Source organism: Onychostoma macrolepis, chromosome 19 (assembly GCF_012432095.1).
Source record: "Onychostoma macrolepis isolate SWU-2019 chromosome 19, ASM1243209v1, whole genome shotgun sequence".
NCBI lineage: Eukaryota > Metazoa > Chordata > Actinopteri > Cypriniformes > Cyprinidae > Onychostoma > Onychostoma macrolepis.
In genome coordinates this window covers 812,040-831,303 of record NC_081173.1, presented here as the reverse complement: position 1 = coordinate 831,303, position 19,264 = coordinate 812,040, and the positions used below count along the sequence as shown (strand labels likewise).

General features: G+C 40.3%; 1 protein-coding gene across 3 annotated transcripts; it reads right to left on the bottom strand.

Moving 5' to 3' along the window:
* Window positions 1-4,934: 4,934 nt before the first annotated feature.
* LOC131525702 (E3 ubiquitin-protein ligase RING2-A-like) lies at window positions 4,935-12,657 on the bottom strand. 3 transcript variants are annotated; one of them, XM_058753608.1, is made up of 7 exons: window positions 12,518-12,657; window positions 11,969-12,096; window positions 9,763-9,923; window positions 9,466-9,681; window positions 7,420-7,650; window positions 5,332-5,497; window positions 4,935-5,257 (listed from the first exon to the last, which is right to left on the bottom strand). In XM_058753608.1, the coding sequence occupies exons 2-7, from the start codon at window positions 12,047-12,049 to the stop codon at window positions 5,102-5,104; spliced, it is 1,011 nt and encodes a 336-aa protein (XP_058609591.1). In that variant the 5' UTR covers window positions 12,050-12,096; window positions 12,518-12,657; the 3' UTR covers window positions 4,935-5,101. The 3 variants fall into 3 exon arrangements, with proteins under 3 accessions (XP_058609591.1, XP_058609590.1, XP_058609592.1); XM_058753607.1 differs by having other exon boundaries at window positions 12,382-12,590; XM_058753609.1 differs by having other exon boundaries at window positions 12,457-12,590.
* Window positions 12,658-19,264: the final 6,607 nt, after the last annotated feature.

Sequence of the window (19,264 nt, the reverse complement as noted above, 5' to 3'; positions counted from 1 at the left end):
TTCCTGGTAGATGGCTGCGTTGACTGTGGACTTCAGAAAACATAATGGACCAACACCAGCAGATGACATGGCAGCCCAAATCATCACTGACTGTGGAAACTTCACACTGGACTTCAAGCAACATGGATTCTGTGCCTCTCCACTCTTCCTTCAGACTCTGGGACCTTGATTTCCAAATTAAATGCAAAATTTACTTTCATCTGAAAAGAGGACTTTGGACCACTGAGCAACAGTCCAGTTCTTTTTCTCCACAGCCCAGGTAAGATGCTTCTGACGTTGTCTCTGGTTCAGAAGTGGCTTGGTAGCCCTTTTCCTGAAGACGTCTGAGCGTGGTGACTCTTGATGCACTGACTCCAGCTTCAGTTCTCTCCTTGTGAAGCTCTCCCAAGTGTTTGAATCGGCTTTGCTTGACTGTATTCTTAAGCTTGCAGTCATCCCTGTTGCTTGTGCACCTTTTCCTACCCAAATTCTTCCTTCCAGTCAACTTTGCATTTAATATGCTTTGATACAGCACTCTGTAAACAGCCACACCTTTCAGTAATGACCCTCTGTGACTTACCCTCTTTGTGGAGGGCGTCAATGTTCGTCTTCTGGATCATTGCCAAGTCAGCAGTCTTCCCCATTATTGTGGTTTCAAAGAACAAGAGAGACCCAGAATTTATACTGTAGGGATGGTCATTTATTCAAACTCAAATGTAAATATTCTAATATTTTGAGATACTGATTTTTTACTTTCATGAGCTGTAAGCTCTAATCCTCAAAATTAAAACTAAAAAACTTTTGAAATGTTTTACTTTACATGCAATGAATCTAAAATATATGAAAGTTTCACTTTTTGAAATAAGTTACAAGAAAAAATTAACTTTTTCACGACATTCTAATTTATTGAGATGCACCTGTATATTCAGTGCTGTGTATTGAGCAGTTACTGAGCAGTGTTTTCAAGCTAAATTTTGTTAACCCTTCATTGCTGAGCACTTTTTTCTGCATTGTGGATGATTTGTAGATCATAAACAAAAACATCTCTGTATTTTCCTATTTTTGCCTATTTCCCATTCATTTCCTATGGTGGTATTTTTTACCGCAAACAATGCAAGTGTGACTTGTTTATGACATTTTTTTTGGTGGGTCAAATAGCGACTAAAATTTCTAAACTTTTTTTTTTTTTCAGTCTAAAATGACAGAACGGCACCAGAGTGTTAAGGGCATCATCAGTCATAAGCCTGATCTTCAAGACTCCAGATGTGTCCAGTTCAACAGTCTTGCAGTCCAGTATAAATGTGTTCATCTTTATTAATGAAAAAGATGCAATAAGGCAGTTTTTCAAGGTGTGGGTGAATATTTACAAAAACTAATTGGGAAAGTAACAATGAAAATGACAAGTTTACGAATTTTAACAATTTTAACAAGTACAAACAGTTATTCCCCTGAATTCTGGATCATTTCTGTTCCTCTGATTTCAATTTTATGGAAGCTTGTTTCCACTACTGGATAAAAGTTTCTTTTTTATTTTGTGGTGGAAACAAGCTTCCATACAATTCAGATTCATGAATATGACCACCTTAAAAAACAAAAAAACATTCTCATGAAGGTGTCCGTTACTTTGTTTCTCTGTCATTTCTAACCAGAAGTAGCCTGGGGTATTTGGAAAAACCTGTACGTTATCCTAATGGGCAACATGGGCTGCAGCCTAGGGCCCCAAACACCAACACCCCGAGTCAATTCTCTTGCATTTTATATAGGGTTGCCAACCGTTCTGTATAATATGGAATTGTCCCATATTTAAGGCATCAGTTTGTCCTGTATTTGCAGGCATACACGCATGACTACCTAGACCATACAAATAACAAATTATTATTTTTCCAAATCATTGTTTTAACTGCGAACATAGCCGCTCAAGGAAAGCTTTAAAGTCTGCATGAAATCAAAATTTACAATATTTATTTTGTTAGCACACATTGCTAGTCTTAATGTGAACAATTAATTAGTGAAAGTTAATCCGCTGAAAAAAAATTGTTTGTCTTGGTAATCTTTAATCGAAATCTGAACATTCGCTTCCACTCTGGAATAACACTCCTCTGATGTCTTGAAGGCTTGGGTAGAATATGCTTAATCACACCCCTTCAACCGTTACTTTGCTACGAGTGAGAGATGAGATTTCATAAAATCAGTTTGGTCGAATGCAAAGTTGTGATTATGGATCTTAAGCGCAACATCCAGCTAGAAAACATACTATCTACCCTTTACTATTGTCAATAGTTGGACCGAGGCGATGGAATAACCTTCCTTTATATGTGAAAGCTTCAAATTCTGTCTATGAGTTTAAAACTAATTTGGAATCTTATTTTCTTACCTTGGCTTTTTAAACTTTGTATGTTAAATAATCTTTTGAGTTTACTGATACTTTTTACTGGTTTTTATTTTATTTGTACAGCACTATGATCAACTGCTGTTGTGTTTATCGGTGCTTAATAAATACAAATAGAGGGAAGATATCTTTCACTATCGTAATGTTAGTTAAATAGAGAAACAAAATTTTAAATTTTTAAAATGTCTATAACTTCTAGCACATTATAAGAAGAGCAGGAAGAAGCCCTTTTAGTGGTGAGTGATATTTAATTTTATTTGCTGGGCTATTGCTGATTTGTAAGATTATTACTCTATAATATTAATTTATGTAGGCTACAATTTTTTTGGCCTCCTATGGGATTATGACGTGCGCATTGTGTTTGTTCATTTTTTATTTATATTGTGCACGTCTTTATACAGTATTTTGATTGGCGTGTAACGGAAGGGAGAGGGGGGCCCCCCAAAGCTGCGTTAGCCCAGGGCCCCGCAATGGCTTAACAGAAGTTATGACCTTAATAGGGTTGAGCGATGTCTACAAAATTGTCATCGGACGATGTCTGCAATGATGAGAATGATTTGTAGGTCCTGAGCACCACTGACAAACGTCTGATCTTGTAAAATGTATGGTAAGTACTGCTGCTCCATAGTATAAACAGAGCTTGTGCGATCGCGAATCTAGAAAGTGAAACTAAAAAGCGATCGTGCATTCAAAAGCAGTTTCAGTGCCAGGCATAATAGCGGCTCCCTGATGTCCGCAATTTATATACAGTATAATTACCCAATGATATATAACCGCGAGAGAAAGTAGACTATTGAAAAATATTTTTTCCTCCCATCTTGTATTTATTCCCTTTAGGGGTTCCCTAGTACACGTCATTTTCTTTCCGAACACGGTATTGGGATGCGGCGGATTGCAGAGGAGGGTAACCTGTTCAACATCGTGATGTCTATCAGCCATCGGCGATGGACGAAGGCATCGTCTATTGGCCCAACCCTAGACCTTAATATTAGGTTTATCAATAGATTAAAATAATTAATTAGTCTCATGATTATTGCAGTCACTTCCATTTAAACAGTAGTTCATGGTTAGCTGTCAGCAGCTCATCTCGTCTTCTGTCAACCCAAGAGGCAGGAGAAAAGCCAAGTGGTGGTGATATAGATCACTGAATGAATAAATGAAATAAAATGATAAATGAACAAGCACAGAAAATAACACAAAAGCATGATTGCTGCTGAGAATCTGTAGATGTTTCCATACAGACTCTGGCCAGAGGGGAGTTTTCTTCACTCCTCCTCTCTTAAATCTGTGCACATATGGTATTTCACTAGTATAAACTGAGATTATAACAGCTAATATAATAGCTGATAACAGCTGCAGAGGACTTGCAGAATTTAGGGCCTGTCCCAAAGCCCACAGGTGCATACAGAACACCTCCCTGTTTACATGAAGGTGTGTGAAGAACTTCTACGACCTGATGGGACACATACAGATTTATTTACACATTTAGATTTTCAACACTTTACTCTTTAAAATCAACTGAGAAATGTCTGTTCAGTAGTCCATGTATGACAGACAAGGAAAATGAACAGTGGTGCTATTTAACTAATGAAAAGCCGTTGCAATTGTTTTACAAAATCTTTGTACCAATGAAATATGCAATACGTTACATTTTACTACCAAATTATAATACCCAATTAATTAAACATAGACTGGAAAGTTTCTCTCAATGATTTCAGGGTACGCAAATTCCTGAACATGATGCATGATGGGATACCACTCCAGTGCAGTATTAGTGAGAGTGTGGGTGTAGTGTGTGTCAAGGCATTATTCAGAGCCTGGACCGTCTTGTGCTCTCAAGTGTGGGAACTGGGACTGGCCCTTATTTGACACAAATGTGCGGTTAAAGGGATAGTTCACCCAAAAACAAAAATTCTGTCATTAATTACTCACCCTCAAGTCGTTCCAAACCCATAAGACCTTCGTTCATCTTCGGAACACAAATAAAGATATTTTTGATGGAATCCGAGAGCTCTCTGACCCTCCATAGACAGCAATACAACTGTAATGTTCCCAGGCACAGAAACGTAGCAAGGACATCGGTGAAATAGTCAATGTGACATCAGGGGTTCGACCGTAATTTTACGAAGCTCCGAGAATACTTTGTGCGCAAAGAAAACAAAAATAACAATTTATTCAACAATTCTTCTCCTCGAGTTACCGTCTTCTTTTTGGAGAGTAAACCAGAACGTAATCAGCGTTGTTTACGCTTAGGGTAAAGCATGCGTATGCGTTGTGATACTCTCCAAAACAGCGGAAGACAGTAACTCAGGGGAGAAGAACTGTTGAATGAAGTCGTTGTTTTTGTTTTCTTTGCACACAAAAAGTATTCTCGTAGCTTTGTAAAATTACGATTGAACCCCTGAAGTCACATTGACTATTTTACCGATGTCCTTGCTACGTTTCTGGACCTGGGAACATTACAGTTGCATTGCTGTCTACGGAGGGTCAGAGAGCTCTCGAAATATATCAAAAATATCTTAATTTGTTTTCCGAAGATGAACAAAGATCTTACGGGTTTGGAACTACATGAGGGTGAGTAATTAATGACAGGATTTTCATTTTTGGGTGAACTAACCCTTTAAGCCAGCCTGGGCTTTCCTGCAGGAGCTACTGTACACAGGAGCGACTCGTTCAGTGACGAGGACTGACTGAACCTGTGCTGACTTCAGTAGAGCCGGACAGAAAGAGTCTTTAGGCTAGTGCTGATTTTCCTGGGCTCTCATCTTCCATCTGTCGCAGCGGAGGCGTCTGGTTCTGGTCTGTAGGAGCGTAGAAGAGCTCCAGAGGCTTGCAGAGCTTCCAGAACTTCTGGTTGACCAGCTCCAGTGTCAGCGAGCCGTTCAGTGTCTGAAAGACAGAGAGGATGAAAACAGGGCAAGGCAGCCTGTGATTGCTCTGACCGCAGCGGTGCTCGGACTCACGGTGAACTGTCCCGCCGCTGTGCTGATGTAGATGGTGAACTGCTTCTCGCTGACGTGCCGCAGAGCTCCCTCTGGCGTGCCGCTCGAACCCTCCTCCAGAGCCACGCGCAGAGCCAGGTACTTTGACAGGTGGTCCACCGTGGCTTTGGCTGTGGTTTTGACATATCTGTGAGCAGAAGGGAGAAAGGTACCCGATTACATTCCCATCCGTAAAGCTTGAGGAGCGACTGATGCATGTTAAATCAGGTACTGACATGTTTTGGAGGAAAGATCTCATCCTGGCCTTAAAGTGGAAGTCTGGGTAGGCAAATGTGATATATCTGTCATGACAACTCTCGGAGGGATCGGCATGGAAATGTACATGACAGTGTTAATGCATTTGGTCTTGGCGGAATAGATCTGCTATGCTGCTAATCACAGAGACTTGCTACTGCCAATACATCCACAACATGCTGCTGTGAGCATGTAAGAAATACTGCTGCTGCAAATATAACATGAATAACCCCCATAGCATAGACGATCACCCCAGAGCAGATCTATACAGGTGGAGCTGGGGAAGGTGGAGGGTTTCTGCAGTGCGCTGCAACTGCTACCACAAGCATTAGCCAAGTATTTGAATGTTGAGCAGCGAGCTCATTGGCTACCGATGGGAACCAATCAGCGGTGACGTGTGATAATGATGTCATAAATATGTCATACTGAGTTAGATCTATCGGACTGCCCCATCGAGAGTTTCATGCAAGAACTTTGTGTTTCAGCATTACTATGCTTTGTCAATTTATCCTGTAAAGGCATATTTTAAAATCATCCTACAGCACTGAAGAAGGTTTGTGAATGTAACTTAAGACTAAGTAAAGAAAGTTTAAGGAATAAATCGAATAGAAAACAATGTCAATATGGTCTCTAATGTCTTGTGTTAGCTAAACATCCAAGTTCCAAGTAAAAATACAACTTCCAACAGATTGCCAGTACTTCAGAATTTATTTGACAAAAGAAAAAAATTAAATAAGAAAAACAAAATAGCTTAAGGCTTGAATAGCTCTGCTTCCAACCACCAGAATGTGGAAATGACCTCACTGTACCTCAGTAATTTGTCTTGTTTTCCAGTGGAACAAGTCTAAAGATTCTTAAATCAAGATACATTTACTGGAGAATAGGGACGTAGCGATTCACTCAACTCACGAATCGATTCGATTCATGATTTTGATTCCATGATTCGATTTTCTCACGATTTTTTTAACAAAATGAGATTGAAGACAACACAGAGCTGCGCTTATGAACATTACATTAATATGTAATTTAATGAGGCAAGATGAAAAGAAAATACAACGTAAACTTTTCTAAAGACAGTAAGTTCCCCTCAGAGATAGATTCATAAATACTCCTCCTCCAATTGTATCGTGATTTGTTTAGCATCTCAACCGATTTGAATCTTCACACATTTGAATTGATTTTCAATCGGCTCGCGGTTATCGTTGCATCCCTATTGGAGAAGCAAAATGAGATCAAATTATAAGTCTTGTTTTATAAAAAAAATTCATCAAAGTGTTTATGATTAAAACAAGAACACATACCTGCCAAAAAAAAAAAAAAAGTTTTCATTCCCTACTGGCAGATATTTGTTCTTGTTTCAATTCAATTTTGCTCAGTTTCAGAAACGTCATTTTGCATCTCAATTAAACGTGTCTTGATTTAAGGATGTTTAGATATTTGAATTAGAAAACAAAAATATTGAGGAAAATATTCAGGTTTTGCAGTGCACGCAACATTTAATGCCTTGGCTATCAATATATTTGAGAATTTCTGCTCTGATTTAAGACTGTTTAAAGCGGTGGTTGATTGTGATTTCACTTCTTTAACATTAGTTAGTGTGTAATGTTGCTGTTTGAGCATAAACAATATCTGCAAAGTTACGACGCTGAAAGTTCAATGCAAATGGAGATATTGTCCAAATGACAATGGAGACAGCGGCGTAGAATAAAGGATCAATTTATAAAAAAATAAGTTGAAGCATGAAGAAATACCCCATAAACACAATCAAGCCTAGGAAAAAAGCAGTCAAGCCCCCTTTAAGAAAGCCTGCTGTACCGTGTCTGGCTGTACTGCTGGCTGCTGACCAGCAGGGGGTGTGGGCAGAATATGAGCTCGATCTCTGAGCGCTGCGGAGCAGGAGCCTCGGCTCCGGAGTCGTCAGATGCTCTTCTGCCGCGGCTGGGGCCGGGCTCCGCGGCGCAGCCGGAGTCGTGCGAGACGTCGTCCTCGCCGCCACTGAGCGTGGCGTTCTCGCCCTCCGCATGCAGCTTACGCACACGCTGAGCTCTGAGACACAGACCACAGAGAAAAACACTTCAGAAGCACTAACCCTTACCTACTTCACTTCTGAAAAGAGAGATACATACATGTCTTAGTTTTACAGTCACTTAAAGGACACATTTCTCAATACTAAAGTCACTCTTCTCAGTTCTCCTAACCATCTTTCAGCTTGACACAGCAGTTCATTTCACATTCAAAACACTTCATTAACGCCTCAAATAATGTCATTCTTTCATAACACTAGCAAACAAACACTTTATCGCTCATAACACAACCACCTAAAAACACTAACAACAGGGAGCATTATACAATGTTGTCTACTGTAAAATTTCTTCACAAAACAAGAATGACACTCTGCTGTTTATAATTCACTGTGGTATATCTTACATGCTTCATATTTACATTACAGCACAAAATTATTCCTAAGGTTTCCCCTTTTGTATAGATGGTAACGAAAGTGAAACTTGTGAAGATGTTCAGCTACATGCAACTGCTTTGATAGCATTTGATTTTTTACATTCAGGGCATTTTTCTGTATGATCTTGCTGTAGAAGTGTTGCACATTTCTGTCTTATTCATTTCTGTACTGTGCTAGGTTCTGAACTCAAGTTTAACAGTTTTGAAAACAGAATGTAAGCATGTGCAAATCGGCTTGTATAGTACATCAGGTTTTGGCGGTGTTTGTGTTGAAGTGAGAAAAGAATTCATGCAATTTGACAGATGCCGTCAATAAATGCATTTTGTGCCAAAGCAGTCATAAATGATTTACAGTTTAGCCCACAGAGACTCGCTGTGTGAAGAGTTTTGGAAAAGTGACCCAAGTATTGAGAAATGTGTCCTAGCGATCAGAAAAAACTGTTATTGTACAGCAAGGTGCAGAAAGAAGGTCAACCCAGGTTAAAAAAGTACACTTCCATAATGTACTTAAAGTGCTCTATTTTTGCGCACTATTTTTGTACTTAATAATATACTAAAAATGATTTTTTTAGTACTTCTTAAGATAAACTTAAGATCATCTAAGTGTACTCAACTGTGCTATTTTGAGACACCATGAATATGAACTAAAATGCACTTTTAACATTTCTCTGTATTAAAAAAATGTATTTAGTCAGCACTTTTAGCACACTTGAACCCATCTTTCATACTTAAGTGTACTACAAGTGGTGACTAAGTACATTTCTAAATACAGAGATAGTGTGTTAAAAGTGCATTTTAGTTCATATTCATGGTGTCTCAAAATACACTTAGATGATCTTAAGTATATTTTAAGTACTAAAGAATCATTTTTAGTATATTAAGTCCAAAATTAGTGCGCAAAAATAGAGCACTTTAAGTACATTACGGAAGTGTACAAAACCCTGAAGTGCATCTTAGAGAATCTTTGTCTTGTTTTCTAGTATAAATATCTAGAAATTCTTGAATCAGGAGGCATTAACTTGACAAGTAAAATGACTCACGATATTTTATCTTGTTTTCTGAAAAAATTATCCAAATTTTGTTAGTGTTTGTAAAAATATATGCCAATGGTGTAAGAAAAATAATCTTAATTCAAAGGCTAAACAAGATGATTGTTGTTACCCAATTGGCAGACATTTTTACTTGTTTTAAGCAAAAACTAACAAAATTTGGATATTTTTTTCAGAAAACGAGACATATATCTTAAGTCATTTTACTTGTCAAGTAAATGCATCCTGATTCAAGAATTTCTAGATATTTATACTAGAAAACAAGACGAAAACACTAAGGAAGAAAATCATGTTTTTGCAGGGAAGCTATAAGCCCCTTCAGCACAAGCAGACGAGGCCGAGGGCCGGGTTTGACCTGTGTCTGGCCTGCATGCGCAGCCCCTGCTCGATGCTGCTGCTCAGAGCCTCTTTGTTGTGCAGGCGGCTCAGCTGCTCCAGAACCTTGTCCTGATGCGCCTCGTACTCGTCGCGGCTCGGGTACATCTTAGAGATCAGGGCGTCGAAGTTAGGGTCGGCGCGCAGAGAGCGCTTGGACACCAGCTTCTTCCTGCAGGTGGGGCACTCTTTATTCCTGCAGAGAGAGAGAGAAGGGCGGCGCTGAGCGAGAGAGGTCTGGAGACTACAGGACTGAAGCACTGGACCTGAGCCTCACCCGGAGCGCAGCGCGGTGACGATGCACTCGGAGCAGAAGCGATGCAGACACTCTTTGGTGGTCATGGTGTTCTTCAGCATGTCCAGACAGATGGGACACATCAGCTCGCTGTGGAGGCTTCTGGGAGACACGGCGATCTCCGTGCTGTCCATGATGGCCTCCTGAAACAAGAGCGCACGTAACCACACGCTTCAGGAGCTGATCTACACACAGCTCTAACACACCAATTCAGTGTTTGCAAACAGCCACGGGGTGTTATTTTGTGGGCGGAGCCTGTCTGGTGGTAGAAAATAAGTCTTAACGTTGCAGTCTATGGAAGCCATGGAATAAAAGAACAAAAAAGGTCATTTTGAGATTATATTACAAAATTATGGCTTTATTCTTGTAATTCCGAGATTATATCTCACAATTGTGATAAGAAAAAAATCAGCTGGTCATTCTCTCTTTTCCCCTCGGCTCAGAATCATGAGTTTATATCCAACACTTCTGGCTTTTTTTCCTCTTAGAATTGACAAGCTGTGTTGTGAGTGTGTGTGTGTTATATTGTGTGTGTGTGTGTGTGTGTGTGTGTGTGTGTGTGTTATATTGTGTGTCTGTCTCTGTATGTGTGTGTTATATTGTGTGTCTGTGTCTCTGTGTGTGTGTACGTGTTATATTGTGTGTGTGTGTGTCTGTGTCTCTGTGTGTGTGTGTGTCTGTGTGTGTGTGTGTGTGTACGTGTTATATTGTGTGTGTGTCTGTGTCTCTGTATGTGTGTGTGTGTGTTATATTGTGTGTCTGTGTCTGTGTCTCTGTATGTGTGTGTGTGTGTGTGTTATATTGTGTGTTTGTGTCTCTGTGTGTGTGTGTGTACGTGTTATATTGTGTGTGTCTGTGTCTTTGTGTGTGTGTGTGTGTCTGTGTCTTTGTGTGTGTGTGTGTGTGTGTCTGTGTCTTTGTGTGTGTCTGTGTGTGTGCGTACGTGTGTTATAGTGTGTGTGTGTCTCTGCACGGTGTTATTGTGTGTGTGTGTGTGTGTGTGTGTGTGTGTGTGTCTCTGCACGTGTTATAGTGTGTGTGTGTCTCTGCACGTGTGTTATAGTGTGTGTGTCTCTGTAACGTGTGTTATAGTGTGTGTGTGTGTCTCTGCACGTGTGTTATAGTGTGTGTGTGTGTGTCTCTGTACTTGTGTTATAGTGTGTGTGTGTGTGTGTGTGTGTGTGTGTGTGTGTGTGTGTGTCTCTGTACGTGTGTTATAGTGTGTGTGTGTGTGTGTCTCCGCACGTGTGTTATAGTGTGTGTGTGTGTGTGTGTCTCTGCACGTGTGTTATAGTGTGTGTGTGTCTCTGTAAGTGTGTTATAGTGTGTGTGTGTCTCTGTACTTGTGTTATTGTGTGTGTGTGTGTGTGTGTGTGTGTCTCTATACGTGTGTTATAGTGTGTGTGTCTCTGCACGTGTGTTATAGTGTGTGTGTGTGTCTCTCTGTACGTGTGTTATAGTGTGTGTGTGTGTGTGTGTGTGTGTGTGTGTGTGTGTCTCTCTGCACGTGTTATAGTGTGTGTGTGTGTGTGTCTCTGCACGGTGTTATAGTGTGTGTGTCTCTGTAACGTGTGTTATAGTGTGTGTGTCTCTGCACGTGTGTTATAGTGTGTGTGTGTGTGTGTGTGTGTGTGTGTCTCTCTGTGTGTGTGTGTGTGTGTCTCTGCACGTGTGTTATAGTGTGTGTTATAGTGTGTGTGTGTGTGTCTCTGCACGTGTGTTATAGTGTGTGTGTGTGTCTCTGTACTTGTGTTATAGTGTGTGTGTGTGTGTGTGTGTGTGTGTGTGTCTGTGTGTGTGTGTGTATATTGTGTGTGTGTGTGTGTCTCTACGTGTGTTATAGTGTGTGTGTGTGTGTGTGTCTCTGCACGTGTGTTATAGTGTGTGTGTGTCTCTGTAAGTGTGTTATAGTGTGTGTCTCTGTACTTGTGTTATTGTGTGTGTGTGTGTGTGTGTGTGTCTCTGTGTGTTATAGTGTGTGTGTGTGTGTGTGTGTCTCTGTACGTGTGTTATAGTGTGTGTGTGTGTGTGTGTCTCTGTACGTGTGTTATAGTGTGTGTGTGTGTGTGTGTGTCTCTCTGTACGTGTGTTATAGTGTGTGTTATAGTGTGTGTGTGTGTCTCTGTACGTGTGTTATAGTGTGTGTGTGTGTGTGTGTCTCTGTACGTGTGTTATAGTGTGTGTGTACCTGTGGCGTTCGGTGGAGTTCGTACAAACTCAGCTCCCATGTCTTACTCAGGGTTTGAACACTGACTGGATTTGCCATCATGACTTCACTGAGAACCAAAGCAGAACTGAAGAAGAACTGAAGAAGAACTGAAGCAGAACACACACACACACACACACACACACACAAAAAACTTCATCAGACACTCAAATTCACAACCTGAAATCCGGTTTGAAACTAAACATGCACAAATATTCCTGGACTGAGTTCATGAAACAACCTTTACTACATAAAAATGCTCTCCAGCAAACCGGGTTTTCAAAGTTTAATAAACCAATGAACTATTATTATTACATGCATATTATTAATGTTTTTTTCCCCGCGCAGTAGTACTGTATTGCATGTTTACAATGGTATTTACATGGTAACGTTACCTAAAACCACTACCACGACATTACCGCGGCTCCTTAAACCATGGTAATACTACAGTAACGTTACTCTTAGCACACTTGTGTTCGTGTAATCCACCGGTGATGAAGATCTGAGGAATGATTAAAGAGCTTCGCTCACACTCGGGTATCAGACTGTCATCTGCTGCTCATCTTTCTCAGCTCACGCGAGAAAACGTCCTAAAATCCAAACATCCTCAAACCGGATGTTGTTGTCTGCGGAGTCACCCCTCACTTCCTGCCCGATGCCTCCTGGCGGCCAAGTGCAGAACTGCACAAGCGCGCTCATGTTCCTACATTCATATTTACAGGTTTTTTCAGCTGCTTGCACACATTTTCAAAACTTTACACACAAATCCAAGAATTGCACGCGAAATGCCTCGCATTTCTTGCAAAATGAAGCACTGCATTCAAAATATCACAAACACATCTCAAAAGCAAACATGTTGCAAACACCTTTGCCATAATATGATATTTTTGGATATATCATATACACCCACAGTTATTCAAAACCTACAGCTCTTCTTTCATGAGCTCCTGTACAATTCTGTACAAGACTGAAAGTAATTTGCAGAGAGATGCTGAAAAATTCACAGTAAACATGAAAGCAAGATTAAAACCAAACTTTTTTTTATTTTTTACTGCAAGCATTTGTGGTGAATACAGTATTACACAGTTCGAAAGAAAATAAATCAATTGTTTGCATCCATTGTTCAAAACGTACAGTTTTTCTCAGGCTTTGGTGCATTTCTCAGATCAGAAACGAACTGCTCAAAACTACTTGTTCATCCTCCACATCATCGAGTCACTTGTGCACGTCATAAAAAGTTTCTCATTCTTTTGAACAAGTTGTGATTGCTTTGGTACATTCATGCAACTGATTATGTACATGTGTCTGCGGTTTCCTACATTATCAGTTGCTAATATCATGTTGCTCAACATGTATTATATAGTTCTCTGTGCTATAGTCTTACCCTCAAAACATCGTCATTAGTTCATCGTGTAAGTCATTACATGCAGAATGGTTGATCTAGTTGTCATAAACTCAAGCATATGTTCTACGCATTTCTTTTAGACTTTTTGTAAATTTGGCATGAATTGTTGAAGTGAATCTTGACTCTCACTAATGAAGAGAATACAGATCAACCGATGATAAACCACTTCTCTGAAATAACTCAAAGGTGCAGCTCATGAACCTTCAATTGGAAAGCATATATAGACAGAGGACGACACAAGAGTTACACATTCTGACAGTGGATGAACATCCAGAAAACGATCAGGATCAACAGCCGAGATGAAGAAGAGGAGTAAGGATGCGTGGTGGAAGGATACAGAGGCAAAACAGAGGAAGAGGCAGAAGAGGCCAAGAACAGAGGCGCATATCAGACGAAAGAAGGGCCGCTGTGGACCATGCTGTCAATCACGGCCTTACGATGGCTGACGGGTGCAGCTGAATATTGGGAGATCAACCATATCCTCAATACAGTTTTTCTCAGTCGCTTTGGCGCATTTCTCGAATCATCCTTACTGTAATATTTGCGAAGAAGTACGTGCATTTCTCAAAACAGCTCATACAAACAGCACCACGCAATGGATTTCCTGCAAAAGCCTGTAACTTACTTACTTTTGAGAGATGAACTAAAGATTTTGAGTATTTATGTCAATGAACATATCAGTGCCATCAGAATGAAAACTCCTCGTGTCATTGTTCACAAACAAGATCAAAAACACTTAGTCATGTTGTCAATATACCAGAGCACTCTGTTAGTGTTACCTGATGTAAACTATGGCAACTGTTTGGATGACAGTCACTGTACTGAAATGCAGAAGGCTGTGCTTCTTATGTGTGCCATACATTCTTTCAAAAGTACAAATGTACACATTACTGTTGAAAGAGACTGGATAGAATTCCCAGTTACACTTTTACTAGTGATCTGACCAAAAAAAAAAAAAACACATTACAATGTCATTGTGATATAAAAAGGAAAAAGAAATGTGGGAATAAAGACGGAAAAAAATTTTAAAAATGAGAGAGTCTGTTGTCAGAATGTGTAACTCTTGTGTCGTCCTCTGTCTATATATGCTTTCCAATTGAAGGTTCATGAGCTGCACCTTTGAGTTATTTCAGAGAAGTGGTTTATCATCGGTTGATCTGTATTCTCTTCATTAGTGAGAGTCAAGATTCACTTCAACAATTCATGCCAAATTTACAAAAAGTCTAAAAGAAATGCGTAGAACATATGCTTGACAGTTTATGACAACTAGATCAACCATTCTGCATGTAATGACTTACACGATGAACTAATGACGATGTTTTGAGGGTAAGACTATAGCACAGAGAACTATATAATACATGTTGAGCAACATGATATTAGCAACTGATAACGTAGGAAACCGCAGACACATGTACATAATCAGTTGCATGAATGTACCAAAGCAATCACAACTTGTTCAAAAGAATGAGAAACTTTTTATGACGTGCACAAGTGACTCGATGATGTGAAGGATGAACAAGTAGTTTTGAGCAGTTCGTTTCTGATCTGAGAAATGCACCAAAGCCTGAGAAAAACTGTAATTCAAATGTTTCAAACAGTCTCTTTCAATCAATATCCCACACACAGTAATGTGTACATTTGTACTTTTGAAAGAATGTATGGCACACATAAGAAGCACAGCCTTCTGCATTTCAGTACAGTAACTGTCATCCAAACAGTTGCCATAGTTTACATCAGGTAACACTAACAGAGTGCTCTGGTATATTGACAACATGACTAAGTGTTTTTGATCTTGTTTGTGAACAACGACACGAGGAGTTTTCATTCTGATGGCACTGATATGTTCATTGACATACATACTTTTGAGAGATGAACTAAAGATTTTGAGTAAGTTACAGGCTTTTGCAGGTAATCCACTGTGTGGTGCTGTTTGTACCAATTGTTTTGAGAAATGCACCAAAGCGACTGAGAAAAACTGTATAACTTGACCTGTGGCCTGTTTCTAGGCCTGTTCTAAAGCCATGATTGGTTGGTGTTGAGTAAAGCGACGAGTGTTTGTACATGTGAGGAGTTAGTGAGGCATTTTGATTGGTTGTGTTTGAAAAGGAAATCCAGTTACTTCCTGTTAGATCTGTGTGTGCTACATAGTTCTTCTGCTGTTTGAGCGTCAGCTTTCAGAAACTGTGTGACGAGGCAAGATTTTGTGTGTAAGCAGCTGAAAAAATTGTAACACATAACATTCATATTTTTTGTTTTTGTACGCTATAATAGTAACACTGTCCTTTTCTCTTGAAGCGTTACTCGTGAGGCATTGACACTGTCAGACAGATGTGTGAAGATAAAAGAAAACCTGAGGCCGGACTGTCTGAGCAAAACCGACTTTATTGCTTGAAGTAGCTAGTCTTTTTGCTATGCTATTATTGCTTTATTTATTTATTTTTCACAAATAATCCAACAAATCAAGTTGAAATCACAAGTCAAAAATAACATAAAAGGACATGCAGTTATACACTTGTTTGGCTCCATTTTGTGCGCAATATACCACGACAAACACAACAGTTTACTCATGCAAGAAAACAGTCTGTAAAATAAATGTACACAAAATCATTTATGTGCAAGAGCATGACTGAAACTCTGGCACCTGCACCCTTATAAATTATATCAAATATACTATGACATTGAATTTTGAATTATAAAAATGCATAAAAATATGTTTTAAATCCATTTTCTTTAGGTTTGCCATGTGAGTAATATCAAGGCAGAAAAGTAGCATGAGGTGAAGTGTGTGTGTGTGTGTGTGTGTGTGACCAAGCATGTGTCCTGTGTCCATGCAAATGTATGAGTGTGCATAATTTGTGCACCTCTGTGAGTGAGGATTAGCACGTGTGTGTGTGTGTGTGTGTGTGTGTGTGTGTGGGATTAACCTCAGTGTGTGTCCAGCAGTGATTAGTCTGGTCAGTTGAGCTGTTGTGTATTCACTCAGGCCATTAGCATATTAATGCCCGTCTCTCTTGATCTCTCTCCCTCTTTCTTCCTTTCTTTCTTTCTGCTGTTCTGCTTTTTCAGTTCCATCTGCACAGATAGTCACACTATACTTCTGATTTGAGTTGTTTTTCTTTGAGTTTCAGATTTTCACCTGGTTGACTGTTTAGATGAAACAGTTTTCAGAGCTTCAGCTCACAGTGCCACTCCTTTCACTTCATCTTTAAATATATCATTTTTACTTAATATCCTTTTTTCTCCCTCTAATGTCAAACGCGTAGCCAAAGCAAGACAGAACTGCCCAGAGCTTGCTCTTTTACTGTGTACGAGACTTAATTGAGTTAGTTATGGCTCATTTAATCATCAGTTTTGTCCCAAAATCCGGTTGAGACAAATAAAAACAAAACACAAACCAGGCAAAAACAGTAGCACAGCACTAAATGAACATCAAATTTAGTTTGAGCACAGTTATTATCAATATTACAATATTATCTGAGCAGAGTTTGAAGTATTGTTGATGTCTCTTCAGAAACTCTATAGAGCAGGATACAACATTTGTGTGATTTTTATTTGATTTTACAGTAATTAGGAGTGAAACACAGATTAAAATAATTAGAATGAGTTTGGGAGTGAATTTAAATAAGAAAAATTGCCTGATAAATAAACACTTTTTAGATGTTTTAGCATATTTCAAAGCCTGTTTTAATGAATTTGAAGTCATTCCGAGGCTCCTGAAGCCCTGGTTAAGATCCACTGATCTCGAGGACCACATCTGAGGAACAAGTGACTTTCCCATCGAATCTCACCCGTCATCTCCCACCATTACAAGCAAAGCATGCCAAAACTAAATAAACGTGTGAGACAAAATCACCTTAATATCTGAATAATCTGAAGACCAGAGAGAAAACTGAACCGAATCACCGGAACCGAGCGGTCTTCTTCTCAATATGCTCCTTTGGCGATTCGAAGGACCAAACTCAATTCCTGGAGGACCACAGCTCTGCAGAGTTTAGCTCCAGCTCACGCCTGCGTGGACGTTTCTGGTGATCCCGAAGAGCTCGATTAGCTGGATCCAGGTGTTAGATTAGGGCTGGAGCTAAACTGGTTTTGTTTAGGAGGAGCGGAGTTTGAGACCAATGCCTTAGATGCTCCATTCTGGAGACGAGAGGGACGGTCAGGAGCGTGATGTCCATCCACAACTCCTGCTTCATACAAGCACAAGAATTGCGTTTGGACAATCAGCACCAGACTGTCGATATCAGACTGAGAAGAGAAGAGGAGCAGAAGTGAAGCAGCGGTCTGCTCCTGCTGTGTTGGGCTCTTAATGAGCGAAGGCCGGACACAATAGTCAGCGGTGAGAGGGTCAGCGCTCCGGGCAGCTGTGCGTCACAATAGGATCCTCATGGCCTAAGCGATCAAAGCACACGGCTTCAGATAATAGCAGCGGCCGACAGCAGCCTCTTAACACATAACTCACACAGCCCCACAAAAGATCTGACACGCATCAAACCATTCACTTTCTCTGGCTTCCCCAAATATGCTCCAGACTCCAGAAAAATGTGTCCCTCTCTCCTCGCTGGAAAGAGAGTTTCCTCAGACTCTCGGTCAAGAGCCGCTTTCTTAAACAACTTAAGATGGAGCTTCATCACGGCATAACATTCATCCACAGTTGTTCAATTTGACAAAACTGAATCCCTCCATCAAGCTCAGATTCTCTCGAAGCGTCTCTTGTGGAAGCACTGGATGCAGCACTGATTCTAAGCTAATAACCAGGCCCACATGCTTTTTTAAGGTAAGTGGTTGCAAACTATTTATTTTAGCTACATTTAAAAATACATTTATTTAAACATAGCTAAAATAAATTAATTGCAACCACTTACCTTAAATTAGTAAATTCAATGAATGTTTTTTTTTTTTCAGTGTGGGATTTGAAGAACTCCAGATAAAAATGCCCACGTTATTCATTTCCCCCCAAAACCGTCCCCAGATTCCACCTGCTAATAACAAACACAAACTATTCCTGCTGTTTGAGCTTTACATCAAACCCAAACACGGGACAGAAACATTCTGAACGAGATCTGTGAGATCGAGAGTCTACACTTCCCCACATAAAGAGCTTCAGAAGGGATCTCAACACAAACTCAAAGACTTCTGATTCAGGCCGAACGAGCTGCGGTGCCGTCCACACTTCCTAGCTGACCGCTCTCTCTCTCTGAAGGACATCCAGAGCAAGCAGCTGTAAAGAGCGATGAGATATTCCTCAGAGAAGGCCTGTTAGGAGCGATCTGAAGCTGTCCTCTCCTCCGATCCGCTCCGCTCCAGCTCTGTTCCCTCCTCACGCTTCCCTCACATTTTGTGTCCCTTCTCTGGAGTTTCCCCTCCTCTTTCCCCCTTCCTCCCCCCTAACCTCCTTTTCTTCTGTGCCCCTCATTTTATGCAGGACTGGGGTTTCCTAAGAGACTGGAGCTCAATGGAGAAAATCTCCAGCCACACAATGAAGCGTCCGAGGGAGAGAGAGCGAGGGAGCGATGGAGATACAGACGCAGAGCTGAGCGTTTGTCAGGTTTGGAGAATCTGAAGAATAAAGCGTTCGGTTACGCTCAAAGCCTGGGCTGTGTACAGTAGGGTCAAAGGGCAGCGAATCTCTCTGTAGAGGCTGGACGTGTGTGTTTGGACAGCACAAGCTTTTCTGCAGCGGCCCTCGAGGGCCATAAACCAAGAAAGTGTTTAGACTCAGACTTTCATGTTGATTTAGACGTGATTCACTCGCGGATGCGCCAGTGCTTCTCTCTGTCTGTCGTAGCTCATGATTGTCTGAATGCACATTTGAGGAAGCAAAGAAAGAAAATATATTTCCTAATATATGAACAGTTAAATCATATTAAAAAATG

Bases quoted from the DNA above. Each gene is read 5' to 3' on its own strand.
- LOC131525702 (XM_058753608.1), bottom strand. From the start codon at position 12,049: ATGATGGCAAATCCAGTCAGTGTTCAAACCCTGAGTAAGACATGGGAG. The intron at 9,924-11,968 runs GTACACACACAC...CTCTTGTTTCAG, and splicing joins AACTCCACCGAACGCCACAG to GAGGCCATCATGGACAGCAC. The intron at 9,682-9,762 runs GTGAGGCTCAGG...CTCTCTCTGCAG, and splicing joins GTCACCGCGCTGCGCTCCGG to GAATAAAGAGTGCCCCACCT.